Raw genomic sequence first — 27,639 nt, 5'->3', positions numbered from 1 at the left:
ACCCCCCATCCCACCCTGCCTCTGTGGCAGAGCATTCCCTTTTGTACTCTCTCTCCTTTTGGGTGTTGTGGTCTGCAAAAGAGGCTTTGAGTGGTAAACAATAACATAAGAGATTTTATCCAAGTATGTGATTTTTTTAAATTCTGAACCATGTTATCCACTCTGTTCACATATAATAATTGTAGCACTTAAATGTCTAAACAAGTCACCAAATATATCCATGACACAAAACTGCCACTATCAAGGAGGAATCTACAAGATCAAGGCCCAGGCTTCCCGATTTCTGTTCCATAACCTTGATCAAGCTGCCTGACTTCTCTGAGACACCAAAGCTGAGGAATATCCCTGCCTATGTTCAAGTTTGCTTCGTTATTACCACTGTTTCTAGAACAAAGGTCGTAAAACTTCTAGAAATGTAGAAACGTTGCAGAAAATGAATTATTCTCAACTACAAAATGAAAATATTGCATATGATCATTTTGTTTATTTATTAGGTTTTGGGTCACAAAGCTAATGCTCAGGGTTTACTACTGGATCATGGCTCAGGAATCACTCCTGGCAGTGCTCAGGAAATCATATGGGTTACTGGAGATCAAGTGTGAGTCAGCCTTATACAATGCAAGCACCTTAGCCATTGTACTGTCTCTCCCGCCCCAGCATCAGGTATATTTTAAGATTCATTCTGGTTTTGAATTTTTATATTGAAGACTCTGCAATTACTATCACTGTAATCATAAAATGATAATATTGAGTGTACATGAAAACATCATTACTATTGTTTAATATATTGTTATCATAGTAGAATTCTCATTTAGAATAATTTTATAAATATTACATATTATTATAAAGTGTTTAGTAAATAATATATACTAATAGTACTATTATCACGCAATATTATTGCTGGAGTGATAGCACAGCGGTAGGGCGTTTGACTTGCACGCAGCCAACATGGCCGACCCGAGTTCGATTCCTCCGCCCCTCTTGGAGAGCCCGGCAAGCTACCAAGAGTATCTCGCCCGCATGGCAGAGCCTGGTAAGCTCCCCGTGACGTATTCGATATGCCAAACACAGTAACAACAAAGTCTCCAATGGAGACGTTACTGGGCCCGCTCGAGCAAATCGATGAACAACGGGAGGGCCATAGTAAGAAAATACATTCCAGGAGTACAAATATTAATCTCTTTTGCTGTCATCACTTTAATCCCTGGTAGACTATCTGCACAAAACTGAATCTAAGTAAATAATTATCAAATGAGTACAAAATAATTCCTTAGAGATGTAAGGGATTTGATGACTTATGAAACATTCCATACCTATTGTTAGATTTGATCCCCCAAACAATCTTGTAAGATAATTAATATGATAGCTAATTTCATAAGCTAAGCAGACGTGAAATCGAATTGTGTCATGCCAATGATCAAGAGCTGGACCTGAGCCCACAGTAAATGCCCTGACGACATAACAGTGGACCCAACTATGAGTGTAATAGGCCTACAAAAATTTGTTAAAATCTGATACTATTCCAAAACTTGCAACAGTGTTTCCCCCAGAAAATATTTATGTGAAGCAAAAATTAACATGATTAGAAATTTTTATTGTCGTAGGAGCTGCAACTCTTTTTTTTTTAAATTTTACTGAATCACCATGAAATAGTTACAAGCTTTCATGTTTGGGTTACAAATACACAATGATCAAACACCCATCCCTCCACCAATGCATATTCCCCACCACCAATATCCCTGGTGTACCTCCCCCCTTTCCGACTCTCCCCCTACCTCCATGGCAGACAATATTCCCCATACTCTCTCTCTCCTTTTGTATATTATGGTTTGCAATGCAGATACTGAGAGGTTATCACACATCTCCCATCCCAACCAGTTTCTCAAGCCATCATATTCTTAGTGATCCCTTCTCTATTCCATCTGCATTCTCTCCTTTGTTCATGAAGCAGTCTTCCAGCTATGGAGCAATATTCCTGTCCCATGTATCTATTATCCTTAGGAGTCAGCCTCATGTTGTTTTATACTCCACAAATGAGTGCAGTCCTTCTATGTCTGTCCCTCTCTTTCTACCTCATTTCACTTAGCATGATACTCTCCATGTCTATCCAGTTATAAGCAAAGTTCATGACTTCATCTCTCCCAACAGCTACATAGTATTCCATTGTGTAGATGTAACAAAGTTTTTTTAACCAGTCATTTGTTCTAGGGCACTTGAGTTGTTTTCAGATTTTGGCTATTGTGAATAGGGCTGCAATGAACATATAGGTACAGATATCATTTCTACTGTGATTTTTTGCATCCTCGGGATACATTCCGAGAAGTGGTATTGTGGGGTCATATGGAAACTCAATTTCTAGTTTTTGAAAGACTGTCCATATTGTCTTCCAGAAAGGCTGGACTAGTGGGCATTCCCACCAACAGTGAAAGAGTGTTCCTTTTTCCCCACATCCACGCCAGCACTGGTTGCTTTTGTTCTTTTGATGAATGGGATCATTGGCTCACTCGCTCCTTAGTGGCCTTTCAGAAGTCTCTGCAGTGTCAGGGATGAAATTCAAGTCCTTGGACCTGTAAGACATGCTCTCTACCACTTAAGCCACATCCACAGGCCTCCAAAGTAATGCAAGTATTATCTAACCCTTAAGTGAATGAACAGCTTCTCTTTCCTCCATCTGTTCTTGCTCCTGCTCTGACTGAAGCTCTGAAAACTTGTACTTTGCATGCCACAGTGATAGATGAGGTTTAAGATGCTTACCCTGAACCATAAAAGGAACATGCCAGTCAAACAGCAGTCTCATTAGAGTTCCTGATGTTTCAGTGAATTTGTGATTGTCCTCATGACTGACTATGCATAACCATAAAAAATATCAGAAATGTTGCAATTGCTCTTCTGTGTATTCTCCTAACTGAACAGGAATGTCAGGATATAGAAAGAAGGTGTTTCTTTTTTGTGTCAGCTAAGGCAAAGGCAGATTCACCTTTCATTATAGGGAACAAAGATGACAGGATTCCAGAGATAGAAGAACATGATGCAAATCTAAATATTTGGATATCACTGTTAAGACCAACGAATCAGTCCCTATATTCTGCCACCTAGCTATCACATTTTTAAAATAAAAATGCTCATTAAAACTAAAAGAAGTAGTCCTTTGTTAATCTTTATATCTAAAACCAAAAAAAAGATAGAGAAACTCTTATTCTAAACTATTTCTGTAAGTGCATAGTCATCACTTATTACAATTGCCCCTTCTCAAAATAACAATCCCAGGCTACCCAAAAATAGAGAGAGTTTTGTATATAAACAAATTCCAGGTTTATGGTCCTCATTTTATAGAATTAATTGCAGCCATTCTAATTTTTCCTACCCTTTATCAGTTGAGAAAACAAACGTGCCCTGTCTAATTATATCTCCTGGTTTCATATCAAATGCATAGTTTTTGCAGTAAGTGTAACAATCCAGAACACATCAGTTCCTTGAAACACAGTCCAGACTTGCCTCTCCCAGACTAAATCAGTGATCTTGATATGGTAGAATTAGAATACTTAGAAAACCTGGATTCTAGACTCCAGTTCAGCCCCAAGTCTTGGATAACCTAGAAAATGGATTTAGTATCTTCCATAGTCAATTTTCACATCGGACAAATGAAACAAATTTACTAGATAAATGAAACTAATTTCTAGTTGGCCATCATAATTCATTCATGAAAACTAGTTCTGCAATAAAGGCAGAAAGGGAACAAGTTAAATGGGAAACTTTATTATATGGGAGAAATCAGCTGTTTCTTATGACATTTTGTTCTGGTTGTTATATCACCCAAAATTAGCAAACTCTTATTGCAATTGCCCCTGCTCAAAATGAGGAAAAAGCTCAGGTGACCCAAAAGTACAGGGAGATCTAGTATAAAAACAAATTCCAGGTTTATGACCCTCATTTTATAGAATTAACTGCAGCTGTTCTAAATTGACTTCACACATTTAATTGAAGCAATGCAGGCAAAGTTTGAAAATAGAAGTTTTATTAACATGACATAGAAGTATAGAATCTGGTATATGTAGAAATAGTTTATGAAAATAAGCCATTTTGAAATATGTTTCAACAAATAATCAGAAAACTATTAAAAAATAGTACTATTCTACAAAAGGTTGTCTTGCCAAATTTCTAATAAATAATCCCTTTAAAAATCAGCATGAATCCTACATATGGAAAGTAGAAGCTAGCTTTACTCTTTTACACATTAAATGTTTATTAAATATCTTATTTCACTCAGATGGTTTACTACTCAGTGAAATTGAAATCGCATCTATTCTAACTAACTCAAGAGTAACAGTAAAATTTTTCTTTTGAGAATTAAAATCCAATGAATATGAAAGTGTCAGATAAAGGATTATTCAAATACAAAGTGATTCTACTGAAAGAGTAACCTTGAATTTGTACCCTCTGGGTTCCAGTTCATATAAAACTTAGATTAAAATGATTTTTAAAATGAATCTCAGAAAATGGAGAAAATCTATTCAGATCACAAGATAATTTCAACTTTGTAAGCTTGCAAGTTTGTTTCATTTTATGATCATTTATTATGTCGACTAATATAATAATGTATTATAACATTACATAAATTTCAATACACACTGATAAATAAGTCTTTATGTACTGCATTAAATTGAAAGTTAATTCTGTCCTTCAGAACACAATTGCCCCTTTTCCCACACTTACTTCCCTCTCCTATTAATAACAATTTCGAAAAGTTTTTATCTTTGTTTTAATTATTCCATTCATTTGTTTTGTTTGTGTCCCAAATGTAAGTGAAACCAAGTGGTGCCTGAAAATGCGCTAAAATATCAAATTTTAAATGTAGAAGAAGAGTGTGCACTTGCACGTGTGTGTGTGTGTGTGTGTTTGTGTGAGGGGGGAAGGAGCGAGAGAGAGAATGAGAGAGAAAGAGAATCTATACTCTATTCTGCCAAAAAAGCCCAAGAATTTGTATTTATGGAAATTTGAGGTAGAAAAGAGATCCACATTAAAGGATGAAGAACACTACTTAGGATAGGAGATAGTACAGAAGTAATGCATTTGCCTAGAATGCAGTCAACCCCAAGTAGATCTCTAGCCCCAAATATGGTCTTCCAAGAACAGCCAAGAGTGATACCTGAGCATAGAGCCAGGATTAAGTCCTGAGCACAGTTAGGTGTGGTTTGGGGAGAAAAAGGGGAAAAGAAACAGAAAAAAGAAAAAACACACTCTGACTAGTATTTTAAACATGGAAGAAAATCACATTTATTTATTTGTTTATTTATTTGTTCATCTCATCATAGAAGGTGTAGTTCAACAAACAAATGTGTGTATATGCATATATATAAATATATATAAATGTGTATATATGCATATATATATGGACAGATAAAAGAAATGTAGGGAGAGTCTAAAATAGCTAAAGAAATATAGATTTGTTTTTTAAACCGGGGGGAGGGGAGTGCCTCCCAAGCCCTCACCAGGAGGTCTAGGGGCTTCACCAACTATTTTCACCAACTCTACCAACACTTTATTGCAAGGGCCCAAGGATGCGACACGACTGCAGTGTGGAGGAGGTCTGCGCCACCACGTGCAGCCTGGGGCCTGTAGGGCCATACTCTGGGCTGTACTCAGTGATGCTCAAGGAACCACTTGTTGTCAGGACTAGAACCCAGGATCAACACATGCGGGGCATGTGGCCAAAATGCTGGAATATCTCCAGGCTCAAACAGAGTTTTAATTGAAAAATTCAACCAAAAGTATAGGACGGTGGCAGAAAAATAAAAGGCCTAATTCAGCTAATAACTGGGGAACAGCACTGCCCCCGTTTACGATACAATGTACTTGAGTGTTTAGATATAAACAAAAAAACATTTATAAGGATAGCCTTATCCTTAAAGTATTGTAAACTATAGTAGCTAAAAGGACAAAAGAAAAAGGAAAAATGCTTGCCAGAAAGGCAGGCTGGAGGATCAGAAGGAAACAGAATATTGGTGAATAAAGTGGGTACTGATAAAGAATGGGTCCCCAAACATTGTGCCCCAGAAACTCAATCACAAATAACTTCGTGACTTTTTCATTCAAAGTGATTCAATAAATTAATTTTTAAAACTTTATAGAGAAGAACATAACATATGGTGTCACACAAATGTAAGATAATGTGGAAAACATGTGGGTACTGTTGCACTTTCAGAATCAAAATGAAAAAATGAGAAAGTAAATCACAGAGATTGCAGACATAATGCCAAACTGAGAAAAGAAATGAGTAGTTTCAAGGCAGCCATGGTTAAACACATTCTGAACTGAAAAGTTCAAGAAACGGAGATAGAGGGCTGAGAACTGGTACAGCAATAGGATGCTTGTCTTATAGGCAGCGAACTCAGATTCAATCCTTAGGCCTCCAATGCCCCACCAGGAGTAAGCCCTGAGGGGTGCTGATGTGCCCCCCCCAAAAAAAAACAAACAGACAAATCCATAAGCAAGAAGATAAACAAATAAAGGTGCTGACCTTTAAAAAGAGAGGCAAGTGAAAGCAATCCAGATAAATAGATTGAGCTGTAGACGCCTGATGCCCTATTGCTGAGAAGTAAGAACCTAAAAGCATGTTTATACAGCTCTGATTAAAGTACTACCTCACACATTACTGAGGACCTACTGCTTGTCAGTTATCCTGCTGGGAACTGTGGGAGCAAAGACATGAGTCAGGCAGCTCCTCGTTTCCAAGATGCTGAGTCTAGTGAACAAAGGCAAATAAACGCATTGTTCCAAGACACACTGTGATAAGTAAGAACTGAATGAGATACATAAAGATAGGGTGTAGTGAAAAATACTCAACAGAAAACAGTGGAGGTCCTGGATAATTAAATGTGGACAAGGCAACTTAAATTAGGTTCCAATATCACCCTGTGCAGACTGTGTATCTCTGACCAAAAATATATGCTGCAATTCTCATACTTAAATCAAAGAAAAGTAAGAGTGAGATTTCTATTTGCTTTGTCTTTTCAGTTAAGCTTCTTAGAGGTCAAACGATCAATTAAGCTGTGAATGAAAAGACTTCATGGTCTACAAATTGAGGGAAAGTGTTATTTTAACTAAAGGTAAAGAATAATGTATGCTTAAAGAAAAGACCCTAGCATAATCAATTCATGTATAAATAAGAAGAAAGAAGCATTACCTATTATTTGGGTATATTTCACTAGTTATATAGGCAGTTCTAAATGGACAAAATAGAAAAAGAAAATAGATATAAACTTTTTAAAAGGCATAGCATTTTAAACAAAACTTAAGTATATTATGTATAAAGGAAATTGTTAGGAATAACAGAGACTTAGTAACATTTAAATTAAACACAAAAAAGCAAATCTTACATTTCCAACAAATATCATATCATAATATACAGCAGATAAAGAAACATGGCTTCATTTTTTAAGAAGTCTGGAAACCCATGAACTTTTCTCTGTATTTGTCTTTAAGATGTATATATGCAAGGAAAATTTCTCTTTCGCATATTTAAAAAAGGTTATATTAAAAAAAGAGAGAAAGAGATTGGCAGAACTGCAAGAAAGAATCAAGACTTCAGAAGCTAAATGAGACTGGATTGCTTCATATGAGGATGCCATATTCTGGACTGTTTATTGCAAGACGAATTAATGAGCAGTTCACTAACCCATGCTGCCATCCGCCATCCATCCAAATATATATACATGTATATGTGCATATATATGTATATGTATATATTTAAGAATATACAGACATACATTTGACAATAAACAACCATTGCAGCTAAAAACAAAGTAGCATAATAAGAGCCAAGAGCAAAATAAGAGCCAACATAAGGATGAGTGATAAACTATGTCTTATTACATAAATGGGGATACAAAGCTTACAGTCTTATAAGAAAATGCAGAGAGGGGCTGGAGCGATAGTACAGAGGGCAGGGCATTTGCCTTGCATGCAGCTGATGTGGGTTCGATTCCCAGCATCCCATATGGTCCCCTGAGCACCGCCAGGAGTAATTTCTTAGTGCTAAGCCAGGAGAAACCCCTGTGCATCACCAGGCGTGATCCAAAAAGCAAAAAAAAAATAAAAGTAGGGAGAATATATCAGATTCATATGGGGACTAAGAGCTCCAGATGCCATAAAATAGAGAGAAAGTTGTATGCCATATTGGGTGCATGGACAAGGCTCACACGTGAAATGTATGAACCACAAAGTCATGGGGAATATGACAATTCCATAATCTTCCTTGTTTTTATTATGTGGAAAGCACTTCAGGGTTTGTGATAAAGCAATGCAATTCAAAAAGTAAATGTTCGGTGTTCCATAGAGTATATGTCCAGTAGGGACCAAATAAGAACAGGAAAATTACAAAAGAAGTTGAAGTCTGAAAATCATAGAAAAAGATACGTGGGGGAATCCAGGTTAGAAATAAAAATTACTTTTCATCTGAACCTGGCCTAGACAGTTGGAGAAGATGTCAGACATCAGATTTAGACTGGTGACATAGACTGGTGACATATTGGTGTAGCATAATATTAAGAAAAGTGGCAGAACTGAACAAATACTACAAAAATATTATAGATCCTGATAGAGTTTCAGGAACCAAAAAAAAAAAAAACAGACAGTAGGTAAGGTAAAATTATCTGAAGGCAGATTTCTCAGAGTGAGGATAACCATCCAATGCATAACACAGACAACAACAGTGAAAATACGAGACCTGAACTAAATTCCACCAAACTTTATACTGTGCTTGTAAAGGTGATAGACTGGAGTAAGGGAGTGAGTAGGGTGCTGGAGGAAACATGGAAACATTGGTGGAGGGAAATTGAAACTGGTAGGATGAGCAGTGCTAGAACATGATATACCTACAATTCAGCTATCAATACCTTTGTTAACCACAGTTTTTTAAATATTTTTTTAACGGGCTAATACTTGGTAATTCACAGAGGAGTGCAGAGGTCTGAAGGTAGACTTGATATGTCTTTTTACTCTGACTAAAATGTGCCATTGGTTAAGCTATTCTATTAATTGAATTAATACAGAAACTGCCTCCATCTGGCCCTTCGGGTTTGTATCAACTTTCATCTCTACTAAGATGTCCTCACAGAAGTTCCCTCCATATGTGAACTTGTCTTTAATCAACCCTTATATTAGTGGAAAGGTAGTAAACACAAGTTTAAGCATTTCTCAAATGTTATGAAACACAAAAACAATTCCATTAGTTAGAGATAAAGGATAACACTTGAGAAAACAAATAATGAAGTCAACAATATGTCTCCCATTTTTTGAAAGAAAGTTTATTTTGTATTTTTCTTTTCCTTCCAGATATCATTCCTCATTCCTAAAATCACTAATGAACACTGAGGGGAGGGGGGGCATAGCGGTATACGGTTCCACTCAATCTTCAATAATATCAAAGTGCAGCTTAGTTTGGGGCAATAAAATACAAGACATGACCACGGAGATCAGGAAAACATCAAAGACTTCACTCCAGTCCCTTCCAAATTGGCTTTTGGATGGTTTTCTAGTTACTTTCTCTGGAGAAATGATACACAAAGGCCTACAACCATGAACCAGGAGTGTTTGAAGATTTCTGCCCATCCTCTCTTGTGCCTAAGTGTCCGACCACCTTACACAAGTTAGACATCTGACTATGTTTCAGACTATATGCTTAAAATCCTGACACCAGCTAAGTTTTTAATGAGAGAAAAAGGACCCAAAATAAAAGAGAAGACAGAGTTATACCAAAGTGTGAATCAGTACTATGCAAAATTGCTAAAACAAACATGCTCACATTCTCTAAGAAGCATTCATGGATATGGAAAGTAATTCGGTGAAAGTAGGACAGAGAGAGAAAAATCAAGACTTAGATGCTGAATTCCCTTTTACTATCTCTTCCCTCTCCGTTTCCAGAATACAAGTGCTCTGTTTATTAGGTCTGTTCGTTAGGTTTGTCATGGGTTTCAGTGAGTTACCATCATTAGTTGGTAAAAAGAAAGAACCAAAGAGCTTGACAAAACCACAACACCCAAAAGGAGAGAGAGAACAAAAGGGAATGTCCTGCCACAGAGTCAGGATGAGAAGGGGGGTGGGAGGGATACTGGGACCCGTGGTGGTGGAAAATGGGCACTGGTGGAGGGATGGTTACTTGATCATTGTATAACTGAAACCCAAACACAAAAATTTGTAAGTCTACAACTGTACCTCATGGTGTTTCACTAATAAAAATTAAAAAAAAAAAAGAGCTTGGCAAGCTCTACGGTGACTGAGGAACAGGAGTGAGTGCAGACGAACACACACCTGAGATGAAGTGCTGAGCCCATAAAAGCCTTCAAATTCCTCTTCTTGTAAACTAAATATACTTTAGTTGATGTCACTACACCTCAGGCTTCACTCACAATAGCCTGGGAGTTTCAATAGATGCAGCTCTCACAGAGCTCTTTAGATAAGTTTATCCTACAGTAGCCTGGGGGAGGAAAAATAGTTCCCCAAAGCAAAATAATTTCATGTGCATCATTAGGTTCACTTTCTGTGGCTTTCTCAATATACACTACTTGGCAGAATCTTGGAAGACTAGTCCAATGGTAATAGAAAGATGATTGGGTGATATAACACTTGACAACAGGGCTATGTTATGAAAAATATATTGTTAGGCTTTCTTGGTGTTAAATGACTAGTGCTGTATGAACGAATGCAATTATGTGAAACCTAGATTCCATGATACAGCTGGGCTACATAGTATTGGACCCACTGGCTTAAATATGGCCCAGACTCAGAAAAATGTCTTTAGGCCCTTCAAGACTGCACTTATGTCTCTATGAAATAATAGAATGTGAGTGGAGGGTAATAAAATAGAAGAGTACTGAGCTATGAATGAAGGTATCAGAGATCTTATTTTGGTTTTGCCTTAGCCCACAATGTAGTCAGATGCCCTATGCCTTATAAGGTGTCTTAATCTGTTTTTCGCCGAAATGAAGGGTTAACCATCAGAGGTTCCCAAACTAATCGGGTCTAACATATTCCTTTCATAAATTTATCTTATTTTATCAAATAAACAAACCACCACCAGAGGCACCCAACACTGCCACTAGCCTACTATATTCTCTTACTGCCCTGAGAGGCAGTATCAAAGTAGTTGAGAAAACTTGTGAGGGATTCAAGATGTTCTTCAAACCTCTGATAGTCTGTGAATAATGACAACAACACTACAATGCTTGTGTGGTTGGGGGTCGGCCACATGAAGAAATGCTCAATCCTCAGAGGTTGCTCCTAGTAAACTGTGAGTAGGGTGTGTTATGTACAGAACCCAGGTATTCTATAAGCAAAGTATGCCCTAAGCACTTGGAGCTATCTCCCCCAACCTGTCACTGTCACTGTCATCTTGTCCATTGATTTACTCAAGTGGGCACCAGTAACATCATCCCATCCTTGAGATTTTTAGCAGCCTCTTCTTACTCGTCTTTCCAATAATTGGAAGCTCTTTCAGGATCAAGAGAATGAGACCTGTTATCATTAGTGGTTTTGGCATATCGAATACACCACAGGGAGCTTGCTAGAATCTACCCATGTGGGCGGGATACTCTCCGAGATAGATAGATAGATAGATAGATAGATAGATAGATAGATAGCTATAGATATACATTTCTCTATAATTTGTTGCCTAATGTCTGAACTCCATCAAACATGGGGTGGTAATTACAGAAAATGGGTAATAAATGTCTTATGATATGTCCGGAAAGCAGCCTGGAGTGTGGTGGCACTTGAGTAGTGGAGGTAGGCTGCCGGAGCTGGGTCCCTTGGGGCAGGGAAGGCTTTCATCCGCCCCCTTCTAGGGTGCCCATAGTGAAAATAACCTGGCACGGAATCCCTCCTCAAACCTAACACAAAGAATTCTTAGATTATTTTTTTGAGACACAACATTGAAATATAAATCACCTTTATTATACTGAACTCTCACAAGAAAATAATGATATGCCCACACTTACCTTCTGCTCCAGGTTGCTTATATGGGTTGTACTTAGGCTTTGGAGCAACTACTGGTGCGAACTTCTTGGGTGGCTGTTGTGTAGACACTGAAATACTGGGAGTCCCAAAGGAATGGGTGGTCTCCATCCGTGCAGGCACATGTCCAAGGGGCTCACCAGTGCTTTTGGGTGGCAGCCAAGATGGGTAAGACATTGTTTCAATCTAAAATAAAATTTAAAAAGCTTGTTTTTAAAAAGCATGAAAATGGGACTATTATACCTCACTAAATTATTTTATCTTATTGCATATTACAGAGGCCTTGAAAAAGCTCTCTGAGGGGGAAAAATGAAAGAAGAAAAGGGAGGGGAAAATTGAATATTCCCAATTAATCTTGAACATCTTTCTTCTAACAGTTACTTAATTTAGTTCTTATCATTCTTCAAGAAATAGATATGAATAATAAATGGTGTCTAACATTTGTAAAATAATCCTTGCCAGTAATATTGGAAAACAGCTTCAGTTTTATAGCTCATGGATTAAAATAACTGCACACCAATTACCTAGATAAGGTGATAAGTTAAATCAGTGAGGGTAAAGAAAGGTGTTTCTGGAATATATAGTAAGATAAGATAATCTCTTGCAGAGATCAAAACATAGGACTTGCCCATGAGTGAATCTACTCTAAATCAGAATTCTTAGAGTGTAAATGTGGCCAGGTGACTTCTCGTACTCTACCCCACTGATGTACAAGAGTAACACACATTTGTTTGGGTTTAACATACATGTTTATAATCTCATAAAAGGGCTTAATGTTTCCAGGAAGAAATACAATGATCTTCACACATTTTCTTCTTATGGTGATGGGATTGGTGTTTGCACATTTAATATAATAAATTATTTGAACAACTTTATAAAAACAAAATTAAATTTAAAAAACAACAACAACAACAAAAAAGCCCTCACTGATGAGAAGAGCTGTGGAGGAGTCCTTTTTTTTCTTTTTTCGGGTCACACCAGGCGATGCACAGGAGTTACTCCTGGCTCCGCTGTCAGGAATTACTCCTGGCGGTGCTCGGGGGACCATATGGCATGCTGGGGATCAAACCCGGGTCAGTCAGTCATGTGCAAGGCAAATGCTCTACCCACTATGCTATCGCTCTAGTCCCTGTGGAGGAGTCTCGAGAGCTGAGTAGAGGTCAGGTCCAAGCAACTTGAGCAAAGTTGAAGAGGCAGAAAAGTACACAGCACTTATGTTCAGTGTTGCTGAAGGGGAAGAGAGGAGGGGTACCTAGCAGAGAACTGAAATGTAGCATGGCTCTGAAGCACAGGCAACCTTTCTTGCAAGCTTGTGGGGTTTGAATGTATTTGCTTCATGTTAAAGATCCATTAAAAGTTTATTTCTGAAACAAGGGCACATCCAGGTGTATGGGCAGGTGCTTTAGAGTCTCTCTGTCACAAGCAGTCCTATTCCTCACTGAAGAGACACCTGGAAATCGGGAGGGACAATTTTTTTTTTGTCACAATGCCTAGGACAATGGTTAATATTTAGTGGTCAACAATTACAACACCTGCACTGCATAAGTCAGCCTCAAATGCCAAAGGAACAACCAAACAGGAGCTATGAAGAACTGAGGTCCTCTTTTTGATAAAGATCAAAAAGGTATCTAAACAAGGAGGAGGAAAATGCAGTCTAATCAAATCACAGTACACTCTGTTTGGGGAAGACAGCAACCCTCTGGGAAGACTGCAGGCAGGGTCTAAGCCTCAGAGCCTATTGCTGTATGTGGAGGGTTCTCTAACCTGGTTACAAGAGCTCTACAGCCAAGGAAGGGCTGGAAGGTACCCTGTACCCATTCCCAGCCCCAAATGCACAGAGAAATTTATTAATTGAACTGAATTAATTATTGTGATTACTTCCAGATGTTTGTAAAGACAGAGCCTTGGAAATGCGAAAGAAAACAAAGGCCTCAGCATGTTGCATAGCCATGAAGAGAAAACATGAAGAGGAAAATTTGGGAAGAACAGGAGAGGACAGAGGCTAGCCTAGGCGACACCAGGTCTTAACAGGATGAGTGACATGACCTTGAGCATCCCCCATCTTCTGTATTCCAGGCAACCTCAACCCCCTCCAAATGAAGATAAAGCCCTGTCCACCTTAAATAACAAAGTTTTTATCACAACCAATGAGATCTTATCAGTGTGTCATAAACTGTGAAGTGTTACACAAAGTGATGGAATGTTGAGGTGTATTTTCCTCAGTGAAAGTGTACACATGAATGGAGGAGAGGGACTTTGAGAATCAGGAAGCTTCTGTTAGTATAGTCTGTGAGGCCAGTGACTTTTCAATCTGGTTGGAGGACCCCTCTTTCCCAATACCTACCCCAATTGGAGAATAGGATTTGTATAGCTGAACTTAGGAATTACTCTTGGCATGGGGAATTTGTCTATCAACATCCTAAGTGGTGAGGTCTTAGAAATGGCCAGGACTATGTTTTGCACACCCTGACCCCCACCTTATAGCCCCACCAAGGCTTGACATAAAAATCAGTTATGAAGAATGTTTGATTTGTTTCTGACTCTTAAATCTTAACTGCACATTAAGAATCTTTTGAGATTTATAATACACACATATAAATCAAACCCATCTCTCAAAACTCAAAAACAATAATTTGGATTTTTTAGTGTCCAAGCTTCCCACTAAAGTGGGATAAAGGTGTTTCTTCTAATTAAACTGAGAAGCACAAAGAGATAAAATAGAAGTTTGGAAATTTAAATGCAGTAGGAACATTTGTAGAGTAAATCATATTTACACATTTAAATGGTTAATATTATCTTTCCAACTTTCCTGTGAATCTGAAGTTATTCTGAAGTCGAATAAGTTTTTAAAGTTATTTAAAAACAGTTTAATATAGCCTGAAGTGATTTTTAGAGCAAAGGCACACATTTCCAGAGCTATCCCACACTGCCAATTGATTCTAGAATTCTAAGCTTCTAAGATATGCCACAGAGAGAAAAGAAGAGCAACTGATGGAAGAACAAAAAAAAATTTTTTTTAATTCCCCTATCAATAACAAAGGGATGCCAGGAAGGAAACTGGGGACACTGGTAGTAGAAAACGCACACTGGCAAAAGGGAGGGTGTTGGAACATTGTTTGACTGAAACCAAATCCTGAACAACTTTGCAACTGTGTATTGCATGGTGATTCAATAAATTGAAAAAAAAAACAAAGCATTGATTCTATCATCATTTTCATTACCCCTAGCATCATAAAGTACCACACACTGCCCTCCGCTTTGAGGCAACTTCTCTGCTCCCACACATGAGAAATAGATTGTCCTAGTAAATGTTTGCAGATAACTATCTTCTTCTCTTCCATTTTTTTTCTGAGGGTCAATGGTGACAGCACTTTGAGAACTTAAAATGAACGTCCATGGCCCTGAACTCTTGCTTCTGCTCTGGTCACATCCAGTTACCTCTCTTCACTATTAGCTAAGCCCGATTTTCCCCCTGGACTAGAATAAATGTATCTGATACTCTAAGATACTTCCTTAGCTCCCATTGAAAAGAGTAGCTTTTGACAGGAAGAGTTCAAAGGACTGGAGTGCATGCCTAGAAGCATAAGACCCCGAGTTTAATACCTAGCAACAGGAAGTCTTCCTGGGGAGAAGCTACTGGGCCTTCATTGCTGGGTTCCACCAGGACTGGTCCAACTGTCCCAAGGTCCACTGGGTAAGTGTCCATGCCTTCTGATTTACCCCCCAAAAATGGATAATTTCTAACCCACCAAAAAAAATGGATAATTTCTTCCAATACCCTTTACATGGAAGGTCTTTATTTACTTCTCTGAGTCAATAAGCTGGAAGTTTCTGGATGATCTCATGACATCATCACATGCTTAACAAAAAAGCCCTTGGAAAAGGATTATAAACAAATGAGTCAACGAATAAAAGGTGATTTCCTTAATTACTCATGCCTTTCTAGAAACTATGAAATCTTCCTTAACTTCCACTGATATAATCATCTTGTTTTTTGCTCCATTAATTTAGTAATATAATGAAACATGCTGACAGATTTCCAGATATTGAACTGTCTTTGCATTCCTAGAAAAAACATCCTACTTAGCCACAGTCATAGTTTTCTGAAATATTAATGAATCAAATATGATGTTTGTATTTAGAATTTTGGACACATAATTATAAATTAGGCCATTCTATATGCTTCTCTTTGCTCCTTTATCTAATAATTTTTAATTTTATATGTGGATTCCACATTGTTTTCAGTAGTTAGGATAATTTAATGTTAAGATATGATTTATTTTCTGGTAAAGGCATCCAACTTTAGTGGAAAGTCTGAATCCTTTTAATCATAAGGTAAAGGCCCTCCCGTTGTTCATCAATTTGCTCGAGCGGGCCCAGTAACGTCTCCATTGGAGACTTTGTTGTTACTGTGTCTGGCATATCGAATACGTCAAGGGGAGCTTGCCAGGCTCTGCCATGCGGGCGAGATACTCTCGGTAGCTTGCCAGGCTCTCCGAGGGGGCGGAGGAATCGAACTCGGGTTGGCCATGTTGGCTGTGTGCAAGGCAAACGCCCTACCGCTGTGCTATCACTCCAACCCCTTTAATTATACATCTTAATAATATTTGCTACAGCTTATATTATTACTTTGATTTTCTTTTGTAGTCACTTTTCAGCAACTATATTATCCTAGAATCCCATCCATTTGCCCTAATATATTTTTCTCTATTTCCTCTCAACTAATCTACCACTCAATTAAAAATGATGTCTCATCTACTACTACATATCATTTACATGATTAACATGATTTGATACTAGTTCTTAAAAATGGCACTCATGTATTCCATCTTCTGGTTCAAGTTATACACCCCCTTACTACACTTCCACAACACCTGGAATATGCCATCAGCATAGTCATTGCATGTCACTCTACCTTTTTGCTTACATGTATCCTGAATTAAACTCTTGAATCCTTGAAAGTGGAAGTAATTATCATCTTATAGTCCCAGTTCTAATGCATGATAGGCACTCAATAAAAAGTCTATTAATTTAATGAATGAATGATTTATTTGCCTGGCACTAGAGCATAGGATGAATCAGTCTTATCCTGTACTCAAGGATATTGAAGTCTACCTTAGAAAGATGTATTTACATAAGAAGGCAGAGGTGGGGAAAGCATATAAAAGGGTGGTTTATGTCACAGGATCAAGCAAAGACTAAACAGAAGTAACGGTTATTAAGAATTTTGAATTCAAAGTGGTTCTAATAGAAACATAGAGCAACAAGGATAAAGAGTTACTGTAAGGTCTGGTATGAAGAGTTTCTCTATGGGACAAGAAACAAACCACTTATACTAGAATGAGGGACTCAGGAATAAGAATGTCGTCAGGGAAAAGGATTATAGAAGAAAGTGAGCTAGCTTTTTAAAGGTGTTAGATGGAGAAATAAAGCTAGAAACTCTACCTCTTTGAAGAGGAACCAATGATAGTGAAAATTCTTATGAGAAAAATGAGTGCATTCAGAGCCTAGGAAAGTGACAAAAAGTATTGTATGGACATGGAGTTCTGATAGCCCCAGTTCTAGTCTCAACTTTTTCCAGTGTGACCTCTAACAAGAGACGATACTCTAGTACAAAATGAATGTCTGTAAACTTCTCTAAAATCTCAGTGATAGTCTGAGAACACACTTTGGCAAATGGACTTGAGGAAATCTCACAAGATCAGTGAATGCATAAACTACATGTCAGTTGGGGCTTCTCAGCTTCTTACACGGACTCAGTGTGATAAACAAAGATGAACAGTGGTGAGAGCTGACTTCACTAGACCAAAACTTACCCTGTTCTTACTTCCTCTGGCTCAACATCAGTTTTACTCTAAGCTTCTAATAATCACGAAAGGAAGAAGTGAAAGGGGAGATCCTCACCGAGATTCTGAAAATATACAAGTACCACGAGAGAAAAGGAAAACAAGAGCAACAGCCCTCCTCTAAACGAAGAAATGCACAGACATGCTACTCCCCAACCTTGGGTATGTTAGGAACAATTCTCACGTGCAAAGTAATTTAAAAGAATCAAATGAAGTTTCATTGATTACCCTCCCTGTTGCCCTTCTGTCTTCTGCTTATAGCTATTCAGCAGGTACAAGAAAGTCAGAGATAAAACAAACCACAAATGTTCTTTGGTGACTTACCATATGCCAAACAAATTTCTAATGACCACATAATCATCCTGACTGGTATATGAAATATATCATTTTCCACATTTAGTGCACACAGAGTCTAAGACTGAAACACGTGGCGGGAACTTGCTAAAAGATAACACAGCTCACAAACAGCAAAGTTTAAACTTCAGTACTGGCTTTCAACCACAGTCGTGGCTTTCACCATGGTAACAGTTCTGGAGGAAAGAAAGGCAAACATCCAAAGGAAGTGGTCATTTAGAGGCAATAAATTAGAACTGATCTCCATTCCTAGATCCTAGATTCTATTGTTATAATATCCTGTATCTTCTATCCCATCCAACATCATCATTATTAGCAATAGGAGTACAAAATGACAAAGACAAAAGTCTACCAAAGTAACCAGCTAACACCATATAGGCCATACAAAGGCCAGCACATTTAATTTACAAGTGCACAAAAGATAGGGTCACAGTGATATTTAACAGTCAAAAAGCTTCAGGGCTGGAGCAATAGCACAGCAGGTAGGGCGTTTGCCTTGCACGTAGCCAACATGGCGGACACAGGTTCGATTCCCAGCACCCCATATGGTCCCCTGAGCACCGCCAGGAGCAATTCCTGAGTGCATGAGCCAGGAGTAACCCCTGAGCATCGCCGGGTGTAACCCAAAAAGAAAAAAAAAGTCAAAAAGCTACTAAGCAGCTCTAAATATATGTGTACATACAAAGTCACTGCCATCCATTGAGCAAATAAAGGAGAATTTGATCACGTTTCTATTATTTTCCAAAATCAATTCACTACTTTTCTTTAAACATTTAAGGTAAATGAAATTTACTGTCAACCAATTATTGCATTCTGTTATCTAACACTAAGGGAAAAGATTGAAGGAAGAGTTTTTCAATTCTCTTTATATTGCTAACTTAACTGAAAATCTCTTAGCTTGTATTCTTAATGAAAATTTAAAATTACTGACTTATGTATTTATATAAATTTATACATCATATTGAATTTATCATCAAGTCTCCCTTAGCATCTAATCCAAGTTCTGGCTCTTGGTCAATGTTTGCTGAATAAAGGAACAATGCTTAATAAAGAGATAGGTTCATGCATTACTGTTTTGAAAGATAGAGTAATAGGGAGATTGAAATGTTAATTGAATTAAAAATCAGAAGTAGTTGATTGAAGACTAATGTTTAGGATTCTTGTCTCTGACAAATAATGTCTTCCTTTAAATAACCAATATTTTCCTATAACTTTCGGGTGGGGAGGATGGGTTCACTGTTTTTTCTCATGATATAAAAGTGAGTAGCATCAAAGTCAGTGCCATGTAGAGCATAAAACGACTTTCTTAATAATAGACCAAAATTGTAGTGAGTGCCTTTCTAGATAGGCTACCAATAACTATTACTTTGAATGCCTCAGTATTTAGGATACTCAATCTTCTGAATTCAGGCCAAGCTTCCAGTCTGATCTATACCACAAGCTCATGATGCAATGCCTGTTCTCTGAAATTCTAATATCTCCTGCCTCTGCCTCTGAATATGAAGGATTGGACTGGATAAATACCAATTACAACTAAAGTCACAAATTCTTGGGATGCTATAGAAGTTCCAAAGTGTACAAGTAGCCAAAAACAGCCAAAAGTAAACCATGAAACTTTTACATCATCTCAAATTCTCCTCTTAACTCATCAGTCAGCACAATCTTCTTCTATTCACTTCTTATCCTGTCGTTATTTATCTGACTCTTCAATCCTCCCTGTTGTAGGAGAGAATCTTAGATTGATTTTAGAGATTACTAAGGTATCAATCAAGATTTATTATGCACAAGTAAATAAGTAGTTTAGACAAACTTTTTCTTTCAAATGGTGTAGGTAAGTCCCTGCCATTGTAATTACAAAGCAGATATGCTGTGGCGTGTGACGGAAGCGTAGGAAGACAACATTAAGGAATCAGTAAAGCAGGCTGAAAATTACACACAATTGTTAGTTGAACAGCAAATGTAATCACTCTTCCTCTGAAGCATCAGGTCACATAAAACCCAGAAGGACAAATCAGGATCTACCATGGACTGAAAATGTCAATGAATTCACTCAACTTCTTCTTATAGGCAGTTTTGGTCCAGTACTGTCTAAGTGCATCATTTGCTGCATGGACAGCTGGCATTACTCGGAAGGGGTGACAAGAAAACAACATACAGAAATGCCAAACCTTTATATAGGCTCTCTGAAAGACAGTTGGAAATAAGAGGAAAAGCACTGGACTCGGATGTAAGGAATTGGGTATAATTTCTAGTTTAGTCAAAAATTGACAATTTGATAGTAGTCTCTTGAGCTCTCTAAACCTCAGTATCTGTCCCAAACTGTAAATTCAAGATTGCATGCATGTTACCATTCCACCAAACTGCCTCTTGCTTGATGATTCTACCATCAAATTTTCAAATTGAATAACTAAATCTTGCTCTAAAGCTGGCTTTATTCCTATGATTTCCATGCACTAGAAAATATAGAATGAAAGTAGTAGGGAATAACTCAACAAATTAATATCAATTTACCTTGAGCTGAACTAATATGAATACAAATTAATACTAAAGGTAGAATCCCATTACTGGCAACACTGAAACATGAAAAATCCAGCTGCCAATGGCAGAGACAGAATATTAAAACTAACGAGAGCAAAAAAAAAAAAAAAAAGAAAACTTAGATACAAAGGAACTCACATAAGATCCAAAGCAGTTTTATCAAGTGAGATTCTATGGATCAAAAAAAAAGGTGGCATATAAAATAAATAAATAAATAAATAAATAAATGAACAAATAATTAAAATGAACACCTCACCAAGAATATTCTACACAGTATGATTTATCATTCATTCTTATTTTAAGAAATGATACAAAATGCAGCAACAGCTTCGGAACTTTATAGACTTGAAACCAGAAATGTGTCTTAGAAAAAAATCAAGAGCCTAAGAATCACCTTAACAGACACACAAAAAAGTTAAAGAAAATTATGAATATCTACTAAAAGAAATAAAACTATAAATAGAGCTTCCACACGAGCCAGAAACCACTTCTGGGAATATACCCCAGGGGAGCAAAAATACACTGCAGATTAAACATCGGCACTTGTGTGCTCATTGCAGCACTATTCACAATAGCCAGAATCTGGAAACAACCTAAGTGCCCAAGAGCAGATAACTGGATAAAGAAACTATGGTACATCTACACAGTGGAATTCAATGCAACCACCAGGAAAAATAAAGTTGTGAAACTTCCTTATAAAAGGACACTGAGAGAATCATGTGGATTGAAATGAGTCAGAAGGAGAGGACAGAATGATTGCTCTCATCTGTGGGATATAAAAAACATAGTATGAAACTAATACCCTAGAACAGTAGAAACAAGGGCCAGGAGGATTAGCCCACTGTCGGAAGCCTGTTTCAAATGGTGGGGAAGAAGACAGTTGAGATAGAAAAGAGACCACTATGACAATAATAGTGGGAAATCACTCTGGATAAGAACCTCGGTGGGAAAGTAGGTAAAGAAACAAACATGATAACCTCTCAGTTTCTGAATTGCAAACCATCATGCCCAAAAGGACAGAGAGAGAGAAAGAATAAAACTGCCTTCCATAGACGCAACCTGCGGGGCTTGGGATAATGGTGGTGGGAAGGAAACTGAGGTTGGTGGGAAATGTACAATGGGTGGGTGTTGCAACACTGGATGACTAACACCGAACCATGAACAGCTTTGTAACTGTGCATCTCAAGGTGATTTAATAAAAAAATACATCAATAAAAAGTCAAAAAGATAAATAGGTAATAAAATACAAAACTAAAGTGCAATCTTCACGTTTTATAAATGATGCTCTGAAAATTTATCTGATTTATAAGAACTTTAAAACCCTGGATTATGTCTTGTCTCTAACTCACTATCATCAAAAAAACAACAATGGTGAAAACATTGGTGGTGGAGAACGGGCACTGGTGGTGGGATGGGTACTCGATCATTGTATGACTGAAATGTAATCATTTATATTAACTGTATCTCATGGTGATACATTAAAAATATTTTTTAAAATTATGATTTGAAAAAAAACAATGGGGTAAAACTACCAATACCATCTTTGAGGCCTTGCAACCATTTTGGTTTAATCTGAAATCTTCTTACTCTAAACTGACTGATAACTGGAGAGGTCCACAAGTTGATTACTGCTCATGGTCTTCATCCCTGAGAGCTTTTTCAAACATGTATTAAGTCCTGATTTTTAGTATCTCTTTAGTGATTTGTTCATAAATAAGCTGTGCTCATTATACAGGCCATAGAATTTTATTAGCACTTAAGAATACTCTAATTGATTTTTAGTCTTAATAATTTTGTTTATATTTTCCTCCATTCCTCCATAAGTATTTGATTTTGATAGCTTATTAAACAGAATAATTAAAAATTCAGTTTAGCTTTAACTTGAAAAAGTAGAAATAGTTTATTTTTTCCATTAATATGATAAATTGGGCTGGAGCGATAGCACAGTGGTAGGGCATTCGCCTTACAAGCGGCCAACATGGCCGACCCGAGTTCGATTCCTCCGCCCCTCTCGGAGAGCCCGGCAAGCTACCAAGACTATCTCGCCTGCACGGCAGAGCCTGGCAAGCTACCCGTGACATACTCAATATGCCAAACACAGTAGCAAAAAGTCTCACGATGGAGATGTTACTGGGCCCGCTCGAGTAAATCAATATGATAAATTATGTTGGAAAAACTACTGGTCAAACAGTAACTTGTAGACTGTATTGATTTTGGCCAATTTATTTTGAATTAAGTAATTGGTCTACAAAATGTTACTATAAATTAAATATTCAAATTTTGTAATAGCTTCTCAAATTCTTATTTATCTTAAACCCCAAAGCTATTTTATTCTAAGGTTAAAATATATTGCTAAATTATATTTTCAGTGTCCAGAAATTAAAAGTCAATACATAAAAAAGTAAAGGAGGAAAGAAAAAACCTAATTGTCAAAGTCTATGATGCAAAACTTCAGAAAAAAACGTAATTTGAGTTACATGCTTTAAAATACTATTTTTTGCTTAATACCAACTTAAGAGCCCAAAGAAAATTCTCAGTATTTTAAATGGTATGAAAAACAAACTTTTTTTAGAATGTGTTATAAATTTGAATTATGTGAGAGAAACTAGTTTTGCAATTTCACATTTAATAGCGAAACAATTGAAACCATTTTCAAGTGATGACCTTTTTCATAAATCATGTTGGAAGTTGTTCCACTTTTATATCAAGATTTTGAAACAGAGAAGAAATCTGGAGAAGTCTTAACCAATGGCAGTTGAGTGAAAACAAGTCAGGTTATTTGGGATCAGTTTCAGGATGACAATAGTGAATGCAATTCCCTTTTAAATGCATCTTGATAAGAATATTACTGTTTTGTCTTTTGTATCTTTATAAATTATTACCATCACAAAAAAGCAAAACAATGAGTGAAGGTACTAAAGTTACTAATGTTCATGGGAAATAATACATACACAAATGTTAGGCATTTGCAAAGTCATAGCTAATGAGATAACCCTTTTCCACTACAGATACTTGATATCTAATAAGCAGAAAATTGTTACCAAAAGCATTTTCTTCTGATGTGAAACTCAGTGTGAAACTTAATCACTATATGTGAGTTTGCTTGTACATATTATATGACTTGGAATTAATTACACACAAGGCTTTCTCTTCCACAGCAGAGAAGTTATAACTAGTAAAATGTATAAGTATTGGAAACTTGTATGGCCATAACAACCAACTTTGGTTCTACCTTTTGCATCTGAAATAATAGGTACTCTTATAAATATAGCACCTCTGCATATCTTTTTAAGTATGTATCTGTCTTCTACATTTTCCCCATGTTCCACATTTAAAAGTACAATTATTCCATTTTTTAAAGTAGCCTTATAAGCTGGGGAACAATATAAAATTCGAAATTTCCAATCAACAGTTTTTAAACTTTTCTTTAGTAATTACATATTCTTCATGCCAATTCTTAAAGAAAACTTCAAGTATAAAAAAATGATTTGGTGAAGCAGTTTGGCCTATATTTAAATCTTAATCCTTTGGCAGAATACACTTCAATTTAAGGGGAAGCATAAAATGCATTACTTCCTTCACTCTTCTAATGTTATCAGCAATGTTGAAAACACACTGCTCTAAAATAATATTAAAACAGTGATTATGAGTAAATTAAAAACAAAAAATGGTCTCTTCCTCATCTTTATTTTTTGTGTACCTGATACACAGTCAGCCCTATCATCGGTACAGGCCAAGTGATTATTATTTATAAAAGAAAGTAAGCATAAGTGTTTTTGTGTCATGATTATCTATATTTCAAACATTTGCAGTTCTCTGTAGGTAAAGTGGCCATACATCCAACAGTTGTTATAGTACTCATGTAATAACTAATAGTGCTTCTTTTTATTCTCTGAAGCGTTCCAGTTTGATAGGTTACTGTTACTATTCTTATAATACCAAAAGAATGAGGTTTTAGTCACTGAGTCCAAGACAATTCTGAATACATATGGGTTCTGTCCCAAACACTCCACCTGGTCAAACATCTAACATACTTAAAAATTACAACTTCAGTTGAGAAGAGGATTAGGAAATTAGAAGGAGTATGGGGATTTCCTTGCTCCAGAAATTAATAAACCCAGAAAGGTGGAAATGTACCAGAATGTAGCTGTTAGAAGCATGAAACAGCAGAAATCTAGAAGAAACTGTTATCAATAATTCTACTCATCTGGCATTTTCCTAAATTAAAGAATATAATAGTTACTTTAAAATCACATGATTCATTTTTTTGTACTTTTACTCCTGTCTACTCTTGACTGTATCAGCTGTGATTTTATAAGGTTTACTTGGTTTCAACCGAAACAACAGGTTTGCCTGATTCTTAACTTGAAACAGGAAAACTCAGGGTGTGGCCACGAAACAGAAATAAAACATGTGTATATTTGTTCATGAGGGCACAGAGTAAAGTGTGCCTTAATATTGCTTTACATTTCTAAACAGGGGTTACAGGAGAGTTAAGAAAGAACAAAGCAAAATAATTCAGTGCAGAAGCCAAGGAGAAGGCTCAAAGAATTGGAGTTTTGCATGTTAGAAGCTCAAAGTTTAATCCTTGATATCACATGGCTCCTGAACACTGCTGGGCAGAGCCTGAGAGGTCTTTGAGCCCTGCCAGGGTGACCCTGGTGATCCTCAGAATCTCTAAGTCTGAACAGCAAAGCATCACCATGTCTTAGCATGGTCTTAGCATGAAACCACTTGGCCCGATTGGCTAAGGATCACTGGAAGTGGTCTTCAGGTACCCTGAACATTCTGTTTTTAGGCTAATTGTACACTTAATTTATTTTAACAAAATGTTTCAGATTGAATCCACTGTGAATTCTAAACATATATTCAGGGAAAGCAGTGAAAGAGGAAAGACTCAAAGTGGAAGATGACAACCCATGCCAACAGTGGAACTCCCCCAGTACATGGGAAGCACTCTTATATCATAGTATTGCATGTCGCCTAGAGTACTTTCCAAGATATTTGAAACCAAAACAGTTTAAAATCTCTCCCAGCTCAGAATCTTCCCTCCTTATGCCATTTTTCTGATAATTAGGAATTCCCCTTAGGAATTCCCTGAAGTAAAACTGCTTCATTCCCTTCCGTTATATAATTCATTACACTGACAAATAACAGAGCTAATAAATGTAATTGCCCAAGTAAACTCATTCTCCCACATACAGAGACTTACACAAGACGAGAGTTAGAATGTGAACATCGTTATCCTTACTTTCTTATATCTGACAGGTCAGCACTCCACCTGCCATATTGCTAAGGCAGCTTGAAGGCAAGGCTTGCCTGCAATGGAGATTCTGCCAAATGATAGGTACTAACTTAAACTGGGAAAGACGAGATAGAAGCCACGTACCCACAACTTAAGCTTGCATTCTCTGAAAACAGGATCATGGAACTCCATTTTACATGAAACAAGATCATGGACATCCATTTTTCAAGAAACAGCTGTCACAGAGCTGGAACTGTATCTCACTATCCCAGGACCAGCTTCTTGATCTCAATTTCTTAATTTCCACTTCCCAAGTACAATGATCCATTATTATTAAATGCACCAGCTTTGTCATTGTCTCACGTGTCTCTACTGTATCAATGGTGAGAAAGGCAGTATCTGTTTCTTGAGTTCATTGCTAAAACTTATCCTTGAACCTGTTTCATATGAATCTTCTCAATTAATCCAAAGTGACTAACAATCTATATTAAATCATTTCTGATTAAAATATTTCTATCTGCATTTTTCCACAAAGCAAGTGCACTGGCTAACATCTGCATATCCCACAACACATACATGCATACACACACACACAAACACACCTCAAAATCCTGAAAATTTAGTTTCCGACTATGACTAATAATATTTTTATCAACAAGAAACAAGTTCAAAACATTCGCAGTGCAAGCAAATCCTGAGTGCCTAAGTTAAGCATTCCAATGATCCTGAGGGAGCAGAATTTCAGAGACAGACACAGCACCAGCTCCATTGGCTCCAAGCCTGGTGAGAAGAAGCACTCTACCACGCTACCACGGGAGAACTATTGAGTACTCTGGAACAGGGAAGGAGAAATTTTCGACTTATCTCAGCATTCCAGCCTCAGCATGACAACTCACTGGTCATACTGTAGTAAAAGTATTTTTTAAAAAGCCCCTTTAAATACTGACATTCCAAAACTCTACGAGTCTTTGTACTCACAAGGGAATTTACTTGGATTCAAGTCCTAACAAAACTTCCTAAATTTCCAGTTCCCTAAATCTGAATGTCAAAACACAAAGGTCACGTAGCACACAGACCTCATGCCGTTAAAATGAGAACAAGAATCATTGAGCCCGAAATGTTATGTTTTGTGGCAATCTACAGCTGGAAAACTTTAAGGGTAAAAAAATCTAGTATCATAGTTAGACTGGGATAAAGTAATACCAGAAAACAGACATTATTTCCTCAATGTTTCTGTCTTCTTGGAAAGTGCCTATTTTTATGATGAGAAGAAAAGGACATATTTTGCATGTGCCATGTTCTCTTAAAGGTCTCAGATCAACAACAGAGTGAGAAAACTATTAGGCAATTATAGTCATGCTTCTATCTCTCAAGGAAATTCCTTCATATCTAGGACATAAAATCTCTGAAACAGTTTCATGGGCAGAAAGAAACAAATTGAGCAGGGACAAGTTTGTATATCTAATGGCAGCTCCAATAGCAATTCCAAGGTGGCCTTGGTCCCTGGACTTTCAAACCTCTCTAGGAATTCATTTCTCGATCAATAAAATGTAGGCAAAAATTCCTGCCCTGTTTATTTCAGAGTACTTAAAGGGATCAAGTAGCACATGACTGCTTCATAAACAGAAATTGAGACAGAGAAAAAGA

General features: G+C 37.1%; 1 protein-coding gene across 1 annotated transcript in view; it reads right to left on the bottom strand.

The window, feature by feature from the left end:
• LPP (LIM domain containing preferred translocation partner in lipoma) overlaps window positions 1–27,639 on the bottom strand; it is a 758,624-nt gene that overhangs the window by 492,638 nt on the left and 238,347 nt on the right. Inside the window, exon 5 of the mRNA XM_056121924.1 lies at window positions 11,994–12,195. Coding sequence (XP_055977899.1) covers window positions 11,994–12,186 — 193 coding nt within the window. The 5' untranslated portion in view covers window positions 12,187–12,195. The remainder of the gene's footprint in view (window positions 1–11,993; window positions 12,196–27,639) is intronic.

Source organism: Sorex fumeus, unplaced genomic scaffold, assembly GCF_029834395.1.
Source record: "Sorex fumeus unplaced genomic scaffold, SorFum_2.1 ptg000044l, whole genome shotgun sequence".
Taxonomy (NCBI): Eukaryota; Metazoa; Chordata; class Mammalia; order Eulipotyphla; family Soricidae; genus Sorex; species Sorex fumeus.
The sequence above is the reverse complement of the archived record's forward strand: the minus strand, read 5'-3'. Positions and strand labels throughout refer to the sequence as shown.